At 43.8% G+C, this 18,028-nt stretch overlaps 1 protein-coding gene across 1 annotated transcript; it reads right to left on the bottom strand.

Annotated features, from left to right (window-relative positions):
• Positions 1-8,282: 8,282 nt before the first annotated feature.
• FAM170A (family with sequence similarity 170, member A) lies at positions 8,283-13,514 on the bottom strand. Its single transcript, XM_012659527.1, has 4 exons — positions 13,283-13,514; positions 10,262-10,402; positions 8,638-9,406; positions 8,283-8,335 (listed from the first exon to the last, which is right to left on the bottom strand). Exons 1-4 carry the CDS (start codon positions 13,347-13,349, stop codon positions 8,329-8,331), a joined length of 984 nt encoding a protein of 327 aa, XP_012514981.1. The 5' UTR covers positions 13,350-13,514; the 3' UTR covers positions 8,283-8,328.
• Between the last annotated feature and the right edge of the window lie 4,514 nt (positions 13,515-18,028).

Below are 18,028 nucleotides of genomic sequence, written 5' to 3'. Positions count from 1 at the left end.
CAGAACACAACCTAATACATGATAGCAACTCAATAAATACCTATTAAATTAATGAATGAATGAATGACAAACTGACCAACCCCTATCAATTCCTCACTCTGTGATCTGCCACCCAAATCACAGCCCAGTATTCCTGGTTGGCTTTCCTGGTCCTGTGGCATTTGTGAAATTCCAGCAACATCCTTCCAGTTCCAGACAACTCTAGCCCTGATAATTTGCTCTCCTTGGCTCTTGTTATACCTGTGTTACCTAAACACCAGTCTTCTTCCACCATTTCTGAAATCCTCTGAGCCAGTGTAGTAGCTTCCTTTGATGGTGCCATGAAAGAGAACAAGACAGGTGAAAATCCCTTTGCTTTCTTTGGGGAGCAGCACCATGTCTTCGAGGCCTAGACAATGCCATTGTCAGCTCAGAAAATTCATGTCTTTTCTGTAGCCTCTGCCCTGCTATTTTCCTGCAAGTGAGGGTCCAAAGAGTACAGCAGAGAATTTTCTGGACCTCCATAGCTGTAAATAAACTCTACCTTTGAAACATCATCTAGACAGGGCCAAATATAAGAGCCTACACGGTGGTCTCCTTTGTGATCTCCATTCTGGGAACTATGTGTAGCTCACTGTTGTTTCCACAAACCATAAAAAGTGGTCTTAAAACTCAGGCCTTTACCTGGTCCCCAGAAACAGCCAAGCTTGGGTTTGCCTGTGCTCTCTGAACAACTAGAGCCTGATCACAGATCCAGAAGTATAACAGGACTGTTTCTGTCTATCTGGGGACCTAGAATCTTTCACATCACTCCAGCTAAGTCTCCCAAGACTTTACCCATAAAAGGGAAGAGCTACATTAATCCCAGGTTTCACAGTCTTCATCATCTCTTGTCAGTCACATGCAGCTATTTCCAGGAAGATTCCATTTTGAATTGAAAACATGGTTATGAGGATGAGAGTGACTTTGGGGCTCCCCCTTAGATATGGGCTTCCAGACTTCTGGGAAGTTCACGGAAGGTCACCCCAGCTCAGGGAAGCCCAAAGAAGTAATTGCAGTCAAGAAATGACCATGGCTTCTGAGATTCATCCATAAAAGATTTCACATTATACCCAGAACTCCTCAAGCAACTTGTGACTTTCAGCAGTCAATATGTACCTTCCCTAAGCTGCCTCTACCGTGGTCTATCAGCAGGCTGCTGGAATTTGTCAATAAAAATATGACACCCAACTAAACTTGAATTTCAGATAAACAACAAATAATTGTTTTTGATATATCTTATGTAATATTGGGAGCATACTTGTACTAGAAATATACTCATTTTTCTGACATTCAAATCTAACTAAATATCCTGTATTTTATGAGTTGATTCTACTCTCATTAGAAATTGTGGAGGCTCTTCAGGATCAGATACAAGGACCCAGAAATGCCCCAGAGAATCCTTGACTTTTATTTATGCACTGAATGAGTAAGCATGAACTTTCCATTCCAATGAAAGCTATAATGAAGCATATCCTCAATTTTAGAGCTTTTTCTACTTGTCATTATCACTGCCTTTCTTATTTTAAGGAAATGTTTATTTTTTCCCAACCTAATAGCTCATCAAAAAGTATTTGAAAGTTCATTAGACAAAGGTAAAACAACATGAATCTGAAAAATGAAGGGAACCTCCTGCTGTTTAGTAAAAAAAGTACTAGGAAGGTTGAAAACTCCAAACTTAATAAGCAAAACTCTCCAAGGTTATTTCCATAACTTGATGTCCTCCCACACTCTGGAAATATTATTGCATCAACAACGTAGAACTGCTAACCAAATTTAAGGCCTTATGATTCCATTAAGTTGAGGATGCTGCTGTATCAAGAAGTGAGCCGAGTAGCTGTCCCAGGGACCACGGCAGTTTGTGGAGCTCTTCCAGAGGCCTGGAACGGAACCAGGGGAAGCTTTTGCAATGGGGCTCCACCTTGGCCCCGGTAATGCTACACTCCCAGTTCTTGCAACTTTAAGTACCTTTCCGTATATCTTCATTTTTCTGTGACTATTTGGACTATACCCTAGACTTGACATTACATAAATTGCATACAAGAAGCTATTAAAAAAAAAAGGAAGGAGGTTGGGAACCCTGAATCTGTACTTTATAGTCCCTGGCTTGCCCTCATCCAGGTGCTTAGGGCTTTTAAAAACAAAGAGTCAATCTAGTTAACCCGCTCCATATAAAAATCCCATGCTTGTCTTAAGAGATGTAAAAATCTAACGTGATCTTTGAAGGTTTTAGTGGCAAAATCAACAAGTCTGCCGGATGGAAGCAATAGAACAAAGTAATTAAAGGCATGAATTTTGGCTTGTTCTAACGGCACAGAGGAGTCACTTGGCCTCTGTGTATTTATCTGTACTTATCTGCACTTATCTGTCACTTGCAGTTGGTAATTACACTTATTCCAGGGGATATTGTGAAAATTACATATGATAATTATATTAAAAGCAGTTACAAAAGTGCCTGGTACACAGTAAACATTCAGCAGATATTAACTATTACCCACTGGAAATATTTCTCCATGAAAAGGACTTTTTTATCAGTGGATGACTCATTGGGAGAGAGTGAATCATAGAAGTACAGCATTTTGGAGGTGACCTATTTCATATTCTATGTGAAAAAAGAAAACTGTGTATTATAGAAAAATGTCTGAAAGCTTGCATAGCAAATGGTTAACATGTAACTTTGAGGACTGGAATAAATTAGGGAAGAAATGAGGAAAAAAATTGTTTCACTCCATTTCTAAATCATTTGAGTTTTTACATTGAGACTTTTAGTATATTATTTGTATAATTTTTTAAAACGTGGCAGGATAAACATTCTGAAGTTTTCCTGATATGTCTGTGTTGTTATTTTGGAATTAGCAGTATTTCTTTCTATCTCTGGATCTACCCCACTGAGTCAGCAGGCCATTCTGCAGAAAAGAGATGATATTAATAGAACAAAAATGAAGGGAGAGAAAAGGAGCCCGGACCACGGGAACAACTCACAAAGACACTATTTTTAAAAGAGGATGAGGCAAATGTCCTACCCTCATGATCAAAGGAATTCCCTTGGCTGAGGATAAAGGCAGGTCAGAGGGGCTGCACAAGGAAATGGACCAGAAGGAGACACACACACAAGTGCAGAGTGAGCATTCTGAGACCACTCTGCCTGCCTCCGTGCAAGTGTGCATCTCCAGAAGCCAGCACTGCACTCATGCCTCCCCAGCAAGAGTTGTACCCAGGGTGCCCCATCCAACCTATTCTGCATCCACTATGCCCGGACACTCATCAGCCCCTGAGTTGTGGATGGTCCCGACACCTCAAGGGGTGGTAGGATGTGGTGGGGGGGCCCTGCACCTGCACTTGGTGGGAGCAAACAGAAGCAGCTCAGAACTCCCCCAGGCCAGAGGTTTTCTCCACATAGAATAGTCTGGATTGATGCACCTTATCTGGGCCAGGGGCACCTCATTGATCTTGGAATTTCTTAGTATTTGCTATGAGTACAGTGTACAGTAACCTCAGGTATGAACACATTCTTTAACCAGTCCCTCACATGCTCCAGACTAGTATGGTCTGGTCCCAGCTGAATCAGGGCTGCAGAAAAAGAACAAAGTTCCCAGATGGTTCCAGGAGTTATGCCCACATTCCCTTAGAGGAATAGCCCTCCCAGAGAGGGCTCATCCTATGATATGATAATGGCATCTGCCCCCTAAAGTTATTCTGCAGACTGATTAAACGATCTCTACAAATGCTTAGAAGAGTGTCTGGCTCATGGTAAGTTCTCAGTAATAGTTACCTAATTTTACTGTTGTATTTTACTCCTTATGAGACCAGTTTAAAGATTAAATTCTCATGACCCCTAAAAAAAAAGTAAACTAGTTTTTCTATCAACAGTGATTCTGGCTCTAGCTTTAATCAAAACTAAACATCTGTACCCCCATAATATGCTGAAATTAAAAAAAAAAAATAAGGGGCTTTACAGTTTTGAAAAAGTAGAAGACCTTGAAGAAGGAAGGGCCTGGCCAAGAGACTAGGACAAATATTGCCCAGGATTAGAAGAGAGGGATCTGGGGACCCAGAGCAGCAGGGTGCCCAGGTCAGATTCTTGGCAGCACCATGATGAGGCCAGGGCATTTCAGAGTGGAATGTCAGCTGAGAAACATAAGAAGAGAACACCAGGCCTCTGCACGCCAGGTTTCTCCAAAAAGCATGCCAGAAACAGCAGGGATCTGTCAAGTCTGAGGCAGCTATTGCAGGCAGGGCATTGGGAGTCTCCACTGAACCTGTATGGAAAAGTAACCGGAGATCAAAGGGCCCTTTCAGCTTCATCCCCACCCCAGTATACCACAACCCACCCCTCCCCTCCCCCCACACACACAGAGAAAGAGAGAGAGGGAGACCCCTTGGCACAGATTAAAGACATAGAAACTTCACAATGTGTAGCAGATATTCTTCATAGTTTGTGAAATGGGACCATTCCCTAATTTTACTTTAAGTGCAATTCCCTTCCAATTCAGGGATTTTTGTCATTGCTCTATTTAAGTGGATTTTAGGACACTTTTATCCCATGATTTTTACCTAAATCATTTTAACTAGGTGTGACTTCAAAGCTCAGCTTAGGAAATTGTCCAAGGAGCCTAATTTGCTGGGAAGTGTTCTTGGTATGAGCTTTGTTCTTGGAAGGTTTGGAACTCAACTGTAGGTCTCCACGGGCCTGCTTTAGAAGGTTGCCCGACAGGGAAGCTTTCATAATTGCAGGAACACCAGCAAGGTTGCCCCTTTTTCACAATGTAACGTCCTATAACTTTCAAGGAATAAAAGGCTTGTGAGGAAATTAGAAAAGAAGATTCAAAATTGTTTACTGAAATAGCAAAAAGGAGTCAGAGTGGGAGGGAGACGAGCAAAGGACTTTGAAAGCTAGAAAGGGTTTGCCAAAGAAGAGAGAAAAAAGAAAGATTCCTAATGGGTTAACTTACAAAGTTAAGGAGAATTCCTCATGTGCAAATACTATGACATAAAGTAGATAGAATTTATCAGAAGTTTCTGAGAATATGGTAGGAATCATGATCATCAAATTATAAATTCCCTACAATGGCATTTCAGGGGCACACCGAGGAGGGGCAGTAAATGCTTATAAGACTAGAGTAACAAGTAGAAAGTGGTTTCAGGGGAAGATCAGTCTTGCAGAGCATGTATCGGATGTGGAGAAACCAAGGAGACATTATGAACAAACAGGGTCATTGCCTGCATGTTCCTACTTCTCTCCATAAGATTCAAACTTCTTATGAATCCTATCATTTAAGAATTCAACCCTTTCCAGTTCTGGGAGGCTTGAATGACTCTAGTAAAATGCCAACATAAATGAAAATTTAATAGCTTTCCACCTGAAGCACCTGTGCAGATAAACTGTACTGGGCTTCAGGCAAGTTGAAGAGCCTTGATATGTTATGTATGGAACAGCTGGTCAGGTCAGTTTTCATTTGCTGAATGGCTTCTGTAACTACATCTCTCAACACTCTGAATCCTACCTACAGGCTTTCATGTTTCTCCACTTCATGCTTTATAGCCACGGTCCCCAAATTCCAGGGCTGTTAGGAACCAGGCTTCACAGCAAGAGGTGAGCAGAGGGCGGGGGTGGGGAGTGGTGGCTAGTGAGCAGAAGCTTCCTCTGTATTTATGGCCTCTACCATTGCTCACATCCCTGCATAAGCTCCGCCTCCTGTCAGATCAGCACTGGCATTAGATTCTCATAGGAGATGCTAACCCTACAGTAAGCTGCGCATGCAAGAGATCTAGGTGTGCGCTCCTTATGCAAATCTAATGCCTTATGATCTGAGGTGAAGCTGAGGCGGTGATGCTAGTGCTGGGGAGCGGCTGCAAATATAGATTATCATTAGCAGAGAGGTTTAACAGCACAATAAATGTAATGAGCTTGAATCATCGCAAAACCATTCCCTCCCCCAAGTCCATGGAAAAAATTGTCTTCCGTGAAACAAGTCCCTGGTGCCAAGAAGGTTGGGGACCACTGCTTTACAGGGAAGCCTTCACCCCAGCAGGAATAGCAATGAGAACTCTTGTTTCTATAAACAATACTCTACCAATTTAGTGGAATAAATCCTAGGTGTTTGAAGCAGTCAGTGCAAGAGAAAAGTCAAAAAAACCTTCCAAGGAAAGGAAAGGAAATGGTGTAGACTTAGGAAAAGAGGAAAGAGCTATTATAATTCCATTGCTGGTGGGCTCAACACCAGGTGAAAAGGGACAAAGGTGAAGACTGCAGGGCGCAGCAGTTGTTGCAGAGTGAGTGGAATTCCCGAGGGTGGTGTGAGTACAGAAGGATCAGTGAGCCTCAAATTCTGAATTCTTTGGGATAACAGTTAAACGAGGCACTAGGGATCCTGAGGCAAGAGACGTGGATATGTGGATTATATCCCAGAGGGAGAGGCTAGGAAGCATGTGACCGGTGTGGACACTGGCTTATTATTATTGAAATAATAATGACAACACCAGATCACAGGGACCATTACTGATTCAATAAAGCCCCATGGAATATCCCTTCCAGGTTCTCAAAAAAATCCATGGGGCTTTGGAGTTAGATACATTCTGCTTAAATTGACAAAATCTCTGAACTTCAAGTTATTCCCTTCTTACCTCGTCAGTCATCTAAGGCCTGGCTTCGCCCCTATTCACATTAGGAAGACACATTACTCCCCCCTCACCTTTAAAAGGCCATGGAAAACCTCACACATCAAAATCAGTCTTCAGTGCTTTCTAGATGCCTTTAATTCCACAGAGTGGTAGCAGAGGTGTGAGGATGAATTTCAGAGACAAAAGGGCCAAAACCTTGAGAGGCCAGAATAAGAATTTATTTGAAAATTGAAATATTAATGTGAGAACTGGAAGTACCAGAGCTCATTGGCTCAAACTTCTAATATAGCAGTTTCTTCCCCAAACTCCTGATCGTGGTCATCTGGCCTCCTTTTGAGTGCTATAACGGAGTCTCACCATCTCAAGAGGAAACTGCTCCATGGACAGCTCCAAGACAGAGAAATGTTCCCTCTGTCTAGTGTTTCCTTGTGATGCCACAACTAGCAGTCCCTCCTCCAGGCCAGACCTGGGGAGACATGCAGGCCACCCGCGGGCCTCTGCAACTTCCTTTCTCCGGCCAAGGAAGCAAGCAGGCTCAGTGCTTACAGCCGTGACCCCATGGACATGGTTTCCACAGAGCTTGCCACTTCCTAATTGATTCATCGGAACTCAGAGGGGTTCGTCATGGTCTTGTGTGAAATATGGCATCCAGCCTTGGAAAAATCATCACGCAGAATCCTAATCAATCCCAGGAGCTTGGGTATTGCTGCCTCTGGAAAAGGCTGGTAGATATCTTTAGTGCTGACGTGAAACCTCATCCACAAACCACTAGAGAGACAGATGTCGATGAAGAGACAGACAGATTAATTTGATAATTAAATAATATATCCAGGCAAGGTTTGGAAAACAGCCTTTATTGCATATGATGTTTATATGTTAGCCTGAGTGCTGGTCCCTTCATCCTCCTTCATACCACTGGCATTCTGTGTCTCCATGGTCCTCTCTTCTCCCTGGAAGTGAGGAAACAAATGAGGCAGAACAGGAAGAGACAAGAAGCAATAGAAGCTCTGCTAGTCAGAGTTACCATTCCCCTTTATCTTAAAGCTCAGAGCCGTGCACAGTACAGTGAGCTTGTTTCCAGATCAACTGCAGCAAAATGAAGGTTCTAGAACATTTCCAGGTCTCTTGGAACCTCACTTCCATGTTGCTCCTTCTTCAAATTTCCCTTTCCCTCAGAAGGCTGTGTCCATGGACTGAGATCCCAGCTCAGTCCAAAAGCTCTCAGACCCCAAACCTCTGATCTTGCTGGAATCCCTTTCTTCAGGCCAGTCCTGGCCCTTGAGCTCATGTTGAGCTCTCTGTGCCTAAAAGGGCTGCAGTATTTCCTCTTTTTTTTTTTTTTTTATTTCAGCATATTATGGGGGTACAGATGTTTAGGTTACGTATGTTGCCCTTGCCCCCCCATCAGTATTTCCTCTTAGGGTCGAGAACAATCGTGGAGATGCTGAGAAAGTTCCCAGTAAAACTCTCCACCTTCTCATTTATTACATAGAGAACTCCCCTAGAAGCACTGGCTACTCACACGTGGATGCAGCTGCAGAGCCGCCAGCTCGCCCAGCACATCCCTGCAGCCCCTCCCTCGGGTTCCCCTGGGCCCTCGCACAGCGGGCTCAGAACACTGCAAGCCCAGGCCCTACCTCTCCCAAGAGAAGGCCACACCCTCTTCCAGGATCTTCTGGCCCATGAATCTCAGTTGCTGTGTGAAAACCAAGACAGAGAAAGACACTTCTTAGTTAGTAAGGAAAGGAGCTCTGTTAGCTCTTGGAAATTCTCAGACATTCCTGCAGGAGCTGGAAAGCTCAGGGCAAATCCCAAGTTACAACCATGACTTTATTAGATGCCTGAGTATGAAGCAGGGGCCCAGTTTTTCCCTCTTCCGTTGTTCCCTGAGCCAGTAAATCCTCCAGCTCTCCCTTATGGAGGCCTGAGCCTGGACTGGAGAGACAGAACTAGCTCGGAAAAGGCACAGCTCCCTTAGCAGACCCAGCCCTTGCTCACTTCCTGTCCTTTGGAGAATGAAACACACAGCCCGGACATTGGCTCCAGGGTCTCCGCAGGCCAAGGTCTTCCCTCGTGGGCTGCTCCCCCTCATCCTCCTTTTCTTCTTGCTTCTCTTCCTCCTCCTCTTCGCCCTCATCCTCTTCCTCCTCCCGGGTGCTCTCGGATTCCACATTGCCCGTCAGCTGCGCCATGGTGAGATGAAAGACGTGGCAGCTAAAGCCCTCCCTGATCCCGTGCTGCACGTGCTCCTGCAGGAGCTCCGTGGTGGCGAAGACCCGGCAGCAGGCCATGCACCTGAAGCCATTCTCCATGGTCACCAGCCAGTCAGGCGTCCTGGCCCGCGGTCTCTCCTCAACGGCCGGTGACCCTGGCAGGCTATCCGACTCTGCCCTCTCCTCGTGCTCTTTCTCCTCCCCGCTGGGCTCACTGTCAGACGGGAGGTTTCTTGTGGACACATCAGAGGGGGGAGTTCCTACCCGCACGTCCTCAGGAAGGGTCACTTCTTCCATCCTCGGCTGCTTCTCCAGTGACTCTGAGGTTTCCTCTGTCTCCCAGGAGACAGCCACCCCTTTTCTCATTTGTACCTGCATGTAGTATATTTTCATGCCCCTTCCCTCTTTGTGTACACACAGAGAGGACACACAGGTCTTATAGGAGAAACAGGATGACAAGGAGACGTGTGAGCGGGGCAGAGTCTCCCCTCGTTCCTGAACCTGAGCTAGGGGCGATCTAGGTTGGGGACTGTCTTGATGTAATCTCCGGATTCCTGGGAAAGAAAATTAGAAACATGAGAACATGCATGGGGCCTGCCAAAAGCTGAGGGAATATAAACTGAACACGTGTGGTGTGGCAGAGAAGGACTGTGGCGTGATGCAGTTGTGTGAGGAGCTTGGTGTTTGTTGTTCATATTGTGGGAGACGGGATCTGGTGTCTTTGTGTGGGGGGGGATGTTGGTGCGGTGTGTGTGCTATGAGGATATGAGCTTGTGACCTCGCTGGTGTGTTATTTGTGGAATGTGAGAGGTGGTGTGGGAGGATGGCATTGTAAGTCATGTGTTGGGGTTGTGTGTATGTGCTGAGAATGTATCTGCGTGGAGCGTGGCTGTATGTGTGAGGTGTGTGCCTGAGCTGGGTGGTCCCACTGCAGTATCGGAGGCCTGTGATGAGGAACTCTATCCTTCTCTGGAAGGTAAAGACAAAAGCAAAGCTCACATAGCTCCTCTTAAGGTGCTTAATCTAGCCCCTTGGCCCTACACCCCAAGTCCATACCTTTCTGGCCCCTACTCCCTGATTGCCCATCATAATCATGTCAGGGCTCATGCTCTCCCACACCGAGCTCGCACATGGTCTAAGAGCTCTGTCACCCTGCTAGGGCTTCTCTGCAGATCCTTGACCACTCCAGCTTCCCTGGGTTTCCTCTCAGCTTCCTGCTTGTATCTATCTGCCTCCTGCCGCTCACCCAAGGAGTCCCACTCCTAAGAGTCTCACATGCAAGGAGCCCCATGTCAAACAATCTCACACCCAAGGAGCCTCACACCCAAAGAGTCTCACAGCCAAGGAGCCCCAAACCAAATAGTCTCACTCTGAAGGAGCTCCACATCCAAGGAGCCCTGCAGCCTTACCACCATGGATGAGCTTGCTTGGAGAAGAAACGCAGGAGAAGTATTCAGAGGTAGAGGAGAACTCCCCTACTCCCAGGCTCTGGCCTCTGGCCACTCCAGTGCATCCAGGCTGAGGGGCATCCTCTTGCAACTTTGAGATTCCTGAGGAAAATATGAAAGGCACAGAGATACAGTGGTTGGGCATGTTTGTGCAACATCTATCCATCCAACGAATATTAATATTTACTGAGTTTCTGACGTATGTCAGGTGTGGTGAATACACATGTCTTAGACGCTGGCTTTTAGTGGATACTCCAGTATTTAATTACTGTCAATGGTTATTTTGTTAGTGTCCTGTATGAATGCACACCTGTGTGGTTATTGTGAATATGTCTGAAGTGTAAGAGTGATGTGTGTCAGTAGCATTTGATAAGTGTGTAGTCGGTATGATGTATATAGTGGAAATTTGAGTGTCTGTGTCTATGGAGAGTTTGTGTGCATGGTTTGCATTTACAACTTGGGAATTTTTCAATATGCAACTTGGCTTGATTATATGGTATGACTTGTATTTATGGTGTATATTCATTCATTTATTTGGCAATATTTCATGAATAGCTACCATGTATCAGGCACTATTACACTATCCCAGGCTCTGGAAATACTGAACAAAACAAAGTCCTTCTTCTAATTGGTCCTTCCATTCTAGTAGGGGAAGACAGACATTAAATATAAATAAGTAAGTATATAATATGTTAGTTCACGTGTATATAACGGTCAACAGATTTAGCAAACAAAAATACCTGACGCCCAGTTAAAGTTGAGTAAGTATGTCCCATGCAATATTTAAGTCATACCACATAGACCAATAGGACAAAATAGAGAACCCATAAAGAAAGCCATATAGCTACAACCAACTGATTTATGACAAAACAGACAAAAATATACACTGGGGAAAGGATGCTCCCCACACACACACACCGTGGAGTACTACTTAGCCATAAAAAGGAGTGAAATAATGTCTTTGGCAGCAACTTGGATGGAACTGGAGACCACTATCCTAAGTGAAGTATCTCAGCAATGGAAAAACAAATACCACATATTCTCACTTGTATGTGGGAGCTAAATGAGGCGTATATATGGTCATAAAGTGGTATCGTGGACATGGGAAACTAAGAAGCGGGGATGGGAGGGAGGTGAAGGAGAAACATCTACCTATCAGGTACGATGTACACTGTTTTGGTGACAGGTACACTGAAAGCCATGACTTCAGCTTATACAATTCATCCATGTAACAAAAAACACTTATAGCCCTAAATATATTTAAATAAAACATATATATTTGAGTCATACTTATTTTTAGTGTAAGTATGTTTCATACAGTATTTGGAATATACTCATACTAAAACCTCATTTGTGGTTTATTGGAAGTTCACGTTTAACTGGACATCCTGTATTTTATCTGGCAACTATAATAAGGGTTGTGGTGGTGAATCTGCGTTTTGCTGTGGTTTATGCAAAGCAGGCCTGACGTTACTACACAATGTGTTACAGATGCGGCACATATGACATGTGACCGGTTCTTACAGAGGTATTTAGACATAGTTCAAGATAGCTGTGTTTGTGTGAGAGTTAAGGAGAAACGCACACGAAATCTCCAGAGTTCGATGTGGGAAGGGAGGACTGTCACACACATGGGCTGGACGTGCACGTAGCAGAGGAGTGGTGTGTGTATAGGTAACTGCATGCACTGTGTGTGATTTAATAAAGCAGTTGCATGTGGAAGTGTGCGACTTTTTCTGTATTAGAGTATACATGGGTATGTGAGTGACTATCTCATGGAAGACCCTTGACAAGAATTCTGTATACACGGTTACGTATGTTGAGGGTTGCCCAGCTCTAGGCTTGGTGATAGGAACTTCACCCCACAGACTTCACATCTGGTGACCACCCCACCCCACTACACACACACACACACACACACACACACACACACACACACACAGAGACAAAACATTCTAAAGTGTAAGGGGTGATGCAGGAGAGGAAAACCGTTGCCCTCCCCTTCCTGTCCCAGCCCTCTGCCTGGAAACCTGCACGCTCTCCACTCCTCCATTCCCAAGGCTCGGCCTATAGTTTTCACAACCCTGGGCCTCATGGAAGCTGCTGGGCTCTAATTCAGGCAGCAGCCTCTAACAAGATCTCTGGGGTGGGCTCCATTCTGCTCCACCTCCTGCATGTGACCACCCCCTTTTCAGGGCAAGCTACTTGTTTACATTGGATGTAAACAAGAAATAAAAGTCAAGATGATCAGCCTGTGCAGTTCTTACACAGCCTGGGAAGGAAATTGACAGCCGTTCTCTGTTCCCCCAGGGTCCTAACAACAGTTCTCGCCCCATCCTTCACAGTCTCAGTCTTGCAAGACGCTTCCCCTCCCTTCATTTCCTCTGGAAAGCCCCAAACCTCTGGATTCACAAACTCCAGTTGAGCAAATGGTAAATTCTTCCTGTAGAAGGAATAAAATCTCCATGGTTTCAGTATGACACCATCCCCAGACAAATTCTTAATCTACTTTCTAACAAACATTTCACTTCTCAAGATATTTTTCAACAAGGTCTTTAACTCATTGGGTTACTCTCCTCTTTGTCAAAAGGGACAATCCACTCAGATTTCTATCAGCACCCTCATGACCCCCACTCGGTGACCCCAGGGAAGAGCAAACAGCGGGAGTAAGAGAGAAGGGGGAGACTGAGCAAAGCTACATGGCTGGGTCTGTGTAGGTGGGCCCCCAGCCTGCCGGGAGCCCGGCACAGCTCTGGGTGTCAGCAGCCCCAGGACAGGAGTTCTCAGACCAGCAGGGGCCTCTGGACTTCAAGTGCCCTCTCACATCCCCGCTACCCTCGTGATGCATATGGCAGCGCCAGCCAATGCCAGGCCTCTCCCTCCCTACATCATAGATGGCACGTCCTCCTCAGCCGGTCCTTCCTAAAGAAGGCTTGGGCTGGCCAGCAACCCCTGTGCCCAGACCAGTTGCCCAGCACATACCTCCTCCCTTCTCAGTTTCCTGGGACTCTTCATTTTCCAGATGTTTCCTCTTTTGTCGCCGTTTCATAGTATCAACTAGAAGAGTCCCTAGAAGATGCTTAAGGTCCAGCTTCCCCTTTTCCCTGCAGGTGGGCCCTTCCTGGCTCTCAGGAAATCCGTTAAAATGATTCAATGCAAATAAAAGTAGTCGAGTCTCCGAAATGGCTAAAGAACTCAGACCACTTAGCGAACCAGCAGCACTGCCCAGTGCTCCCCACACTGCAGGGCTGTTAAGGTTCAAAGGTCACCAAGCCCACGGCAGGATTCTCTGACCTCAATGATGACATCAGAGCATTCCGTGGACTTAGGTCCAACACAGTCTCTGCAATGACAGAGACCTTGTTTTCAAGAACAATTCCTTTTTCCCAATGGAACCTCTCTAACGAATTCAATTCTCTTTCAAATGTGGCAGAATATTTTGAGATGTTAACGTGTTTCTGTTTAATTTTTTTCTTTTCTTCCTTTATTTCACTCTTTCCCTTCTGCACTCAGGCAGGTAACAGGCTCTGTGTTCATTGCTCACAGGAGGGGTACGACAGGGCTGAAAGCAAAAATAGCAGGCTGATCATCTTAACTTTTCTTTCTAAAATCCCAAACACCATAGGAAAAAGAAAACTTGAGCAGAAACATAATGGAAGCAGGATTTTTAAGATAAACCATGCCCTTCTTACCCTACTACAGTATCGGGAGGTGCCGATTAGGTCAGAGACAGAGAGATCTGTAAACCAAGGAAGCGAGGAGCCCTGTAAAGTGTGGCTAGAGAGGTAGATGTGGCAAAAACTCCAAGAGGAGATGGCTATATAGTGCATACAAGCAGAATCACGGCAACCTGTCCCATGCCTGGCACAGGAGCCACCAAACATCAAGCAGCCATGGTGACCAAGCTGATGGACATCTAACTACAGCTATGTGCTCCAAAGCCAGTGACCATGCTCTCACCCCACCCTCAAAACCTTGGTCCTGTATGATTTCTAAATAGGGGTGAGTGGAAGTCCAAATAAGACATCAGCAGGACCAAGGCTTAAATTACAAATTAAGTGGAGCTATACAAAAAAAAAAAAAAAAATTCCATACTATTTCTTGCACATCTCTGCTCATGGGCTGAAATTTATACCAGTTATAAGTGGCAACCCATCTGGATCTCCCTGATTCCAATCTAAAATTGGAGACACCTCATTCCGAGGCAGTGGCCCCGATCCAGGGGGAACATGGTGTACAGGAATGAGGTGGACTCCCAGAAGTCGCTGCTGACATTAGCAATGCCCCATGGACTAAGGTGGGCCCAACTTCAAAAGAGCATTGCAGAATGTCTTAAAGTCCTCGGGCAGAAGGAGAATGGATATAGGGCAAATGTAACCTTGTGAAAATTTGCGATGAGATTAAATATTCCTATTTCCTAGAGAATTTCTAAAAAAGAAAGAACAAAGAGCATTTTTTTTAATGTCGTGCTAGAAATTTTCAACATACGCAAAGTAGAAAGAACTGCATAACAGGAGCATCTCCATGTACCCATCACCCAGTTTCGACAATTACCAATATTCTGCCATTCCTGTTCCATCCACGGCCCCCCCCCCACACACACACTTTTAGTCTTTTGTTCGTTTCTTTTAGTTTAGGTGTTTTAGGGAGGGGGGAGTGCAGTGCCGAATTTTCTCAGACATTATGTGATTTCTTCTTGAAGGCAGCAGTATGCATCTCCAAAGATAAGAACCTTTCTGACATAACAGAAATATCATTATCTCACCAAACAAACTTAACCATAATTTCTTTATATCATTTAGTAACCAACTCATACTCAATTTCCTTCAAATATGTTAAAATATCTTTTTATAACTGCATCATTGAAATCAAGATCTAAACAAGGTCCACACATGACAATTGGTCGATGTATCATTTAGTCTACAGCATTTTTCTCTTCCTTTTTATGGCACTTATTAGTTGAAAAAACTAAGTAATTTTTCCCATAGAATTTTCCACAGTTTGGAAATGGTTGATTGTATTTTTGTGATGTCATTTAAAATGTTCTCCTATTAGTTGTATTGCCCTGTAAACAGGTGATTTAGATCTGAAGAACTGATTAGATTTAGGTTCAACTTCTTGTTATTGCAAAATTGTTTTGTAAGTAGTGCACCTCCTATTGGATCACAACAGAAAGAACATAAAGTTGTCTCATTTTTAATGGTGTTAAAACTGATCAGTGGGTTCAGGTGCTGTCAGCTTGATCATTCCATTATAATGTTCCCATCAGCCTTTTAAAAAATAACGTTAGCAACCATTAATGATTATTACTCCATTAGAAATTAAAATTTCATTAGCAGCCTTAATTCTATCATTCTAAGGAGGATGATTCTTAAGACATTTTTCTTAGACCCTGAATTTCTGAAAGAACTGAACCTCTCTCCAGAAAAGAAAGATAATTCCAACGGCACAAGATCAGGTTCCCTAAACTAAGAACAATGGAGTTTGTCGCAGAAAGTCAAAGCTAGCTTAGGACACACTTCAGCCATTCCTTCATTTCTTCATTCAGTCTTCACCCTGTAAATATTTATGGAACGCCTACTACATGCCAGACACTCTAGATTCTGTAGGTGAACATCTAAGGATGTTCTAGAAGGAAAAGACAGACAGTTTTTTAAAATAAGTAAAATATGTAGCAGGTTAGATATTGATATGTACCATGCAGAAAAATAAAACAAGAACCTGGGTTTGGGACTGTAGGAAGTGGGGGCATTTCTGTGTTAAATAGGAGGTCACGGAAGTCTTCACTAAAAAGGCCGTGTTTCAGCAAAGACCTGGGTGCGGTAAGAAGCTTTATAGTCAAGGTAATATCTTCCAGGCAAAAGAAAGAAGCTGGAGTCCTGGCTCATGGGTTGCTTGGCATGTCTGAATATCAGGAAGGCAGCCGGTGTGGCCGGAGCCAAAGGAGGGAGAGAGTGGTAAAAGATGAGGTCAGAGAGCTCATGAGAGGCAAGATCATAGAGAGCCTCATAGGCTATTGTCAAGACTCTGCTTTTACTCTGTAACAAAAAAGGCTTGGAGAGTTTTGAGTAATAAATTATATTTTAAAATATCACTCTGGTTACTCTGTTGAGAATAGACTGTTAGGAGACAAAGGCAGAGTCAGGGAGAACAGTGGGCCTATTGCAATAATCCAGGAGAGAAATAAGAGTGGTTTGGATCACAATGTTAGTTGTGGAAATAATGGCTAATTGTCATCCTCTGGGCATATTTTGGAAGGAAGAAACAACAGGATTGGCTGACAGATTAGATATTCTCCAGGAGCTAGGCTTCTAGACTCTTTTATCTGGGACCCCACCGGATGAGCCTGTGCTAAGTCTGGCCCGAAGTGGTGGCCTGGGAAACATGTGGAGACACTGTAGATTGGAGAAGGGGCCTAGGCTCCCATAGCAGGCAAAGATGCCTGCTTGTTCCTCCCTCTGCCTTCCCTCCGCTCCTGCCTTTGACTCCCCACACCACCAATTTTACCATCAAAACTCCTTATGGTCTTTGAAGGGTCTGGAGAAAGTGTCCACCAGGCAGCCAAGTACTCCTCAGGGGTAGGAGTCACAGTCCTAGAAGACACCCCAAACTGTTAACACTCATTACCTCTGGGTCAAGGAGAAGGATGAGAGGGACAGGTGGAGAGGACAGTGAGAGAGGATTTTACTCTTTATACTTTGTGCTCTGAATTGTTATAATTTTATAACAAGAATGTAACAATAACTTGTGTAATTAAAAATGCACACATTTTAAAAACAAACCAGGGAGTCTTCCACTCCCAGTATATTGACAATAGCAATAATGAAACAGAAGATATCACTATAGATCCTGCAGACATCAGAAAGATAACAAAGGAATCCTACAAGCAACTTTACACACACGAATTTGACAACTTAGAGGAAATGAACCAATTCCTCAAAAAACGCAAACTATCACAACTCACCCAATATGAAACAGACAAATTTCCTAGCCCTATAACTCTAAAGGAAATTGAATTCATAATTGTTAAACTCCCAGAAAAGAAACTTCCTTGACCACATGGTTTTGCTGGAGAATTCTGCAAAATGTTTAAAGAAGTATTAACACCAATTCTACACAATCTCTTCCAGAAAATAAGAGAGAAGACTTCTCAATTCATTTTATGATGTCAATAATACCCTGATACCAAAGCCAGACAAGGATAGTACAAAAAAGAAAACTACATACCAATTTTCCTTGTGAATATAGATACAAAAATTCTTAACAGAATATTAGAAAATAAAATTCAGCAATCTGTAAGAGAAAAAATTATATGCCATGACCAAGTAGGATCTATTCCAAGGATGCAAGACTAATTCAATATTTGAAAATCAATCAATGTAATACATTGAATTCATAAGCTAAAAAAGAAAAATCACATGATCACATCAATTGATACCAAAAAAAAAAAAGCATTTTAAGGTGATGCATACTTGTAGTCCTAGCTAAATGGAGGCCGAGGCAATAGGATCACTTGAGCCCAGAAGTTTGAGACCAGCAGCCTGGGCAACATAGTGAGACCCCATATTCAAAAAACAAAAGATTCATTCTGATAAAGCTCTCATAAAAATAGGTATAGAGAGGAACTTTCAGAACTCAATAAAGAGAATCTATGTAACATCTACAGCTAGCATTATACTCAAGGCTAAAAGATTGAATATTTTCCGCCTAAGAATAGGAACACAGTAA

Source organism: Propithecus coquereli, unplaced genomic scaffold, assembly GCF_000956105.1.
Source record: "Propithecus coquereli isolate 6110/MARCELLA unplaced genomic scaffold, Pcoq_1.0 Scaffold62, whole genome shotgun sequence".
NCBI classification, from domain to species: domain Eukaryota; kingdom Metazoa; phylum Chordata; class Mammalia; order Primates; family Indriidae; genus Propithecus; species Propithecus coquereli.
This window is presented reverse-complemented; position numbering and strand designations above follow the sequence as displayed.

Bases quoted from the DNA above. Each gene is read 5' to 3' on its own strand.
- FAM170A (XM_012659527.1), bottom strand. From the start codon at position 13,349: ATGAAACGGCGACAAAAGAGGAAACATCTGGAAAATGAAGAGTCCCAG. The intron at 10,403-13,282 runs GTATGTGCTGGG...TATTTTCCTCAG, and splicing joins GGAAACTGAGAAGGGAGGAG to GAATCTCAAAGTTGCAAGAG. The intron at 9,407-10,261 runs GTAAGGCTGCAG...TTTCTTTCCCAG, and splicing joins AAGCAAGCTCATCCATGGTG to GAATCCGGAGATTACATCAA.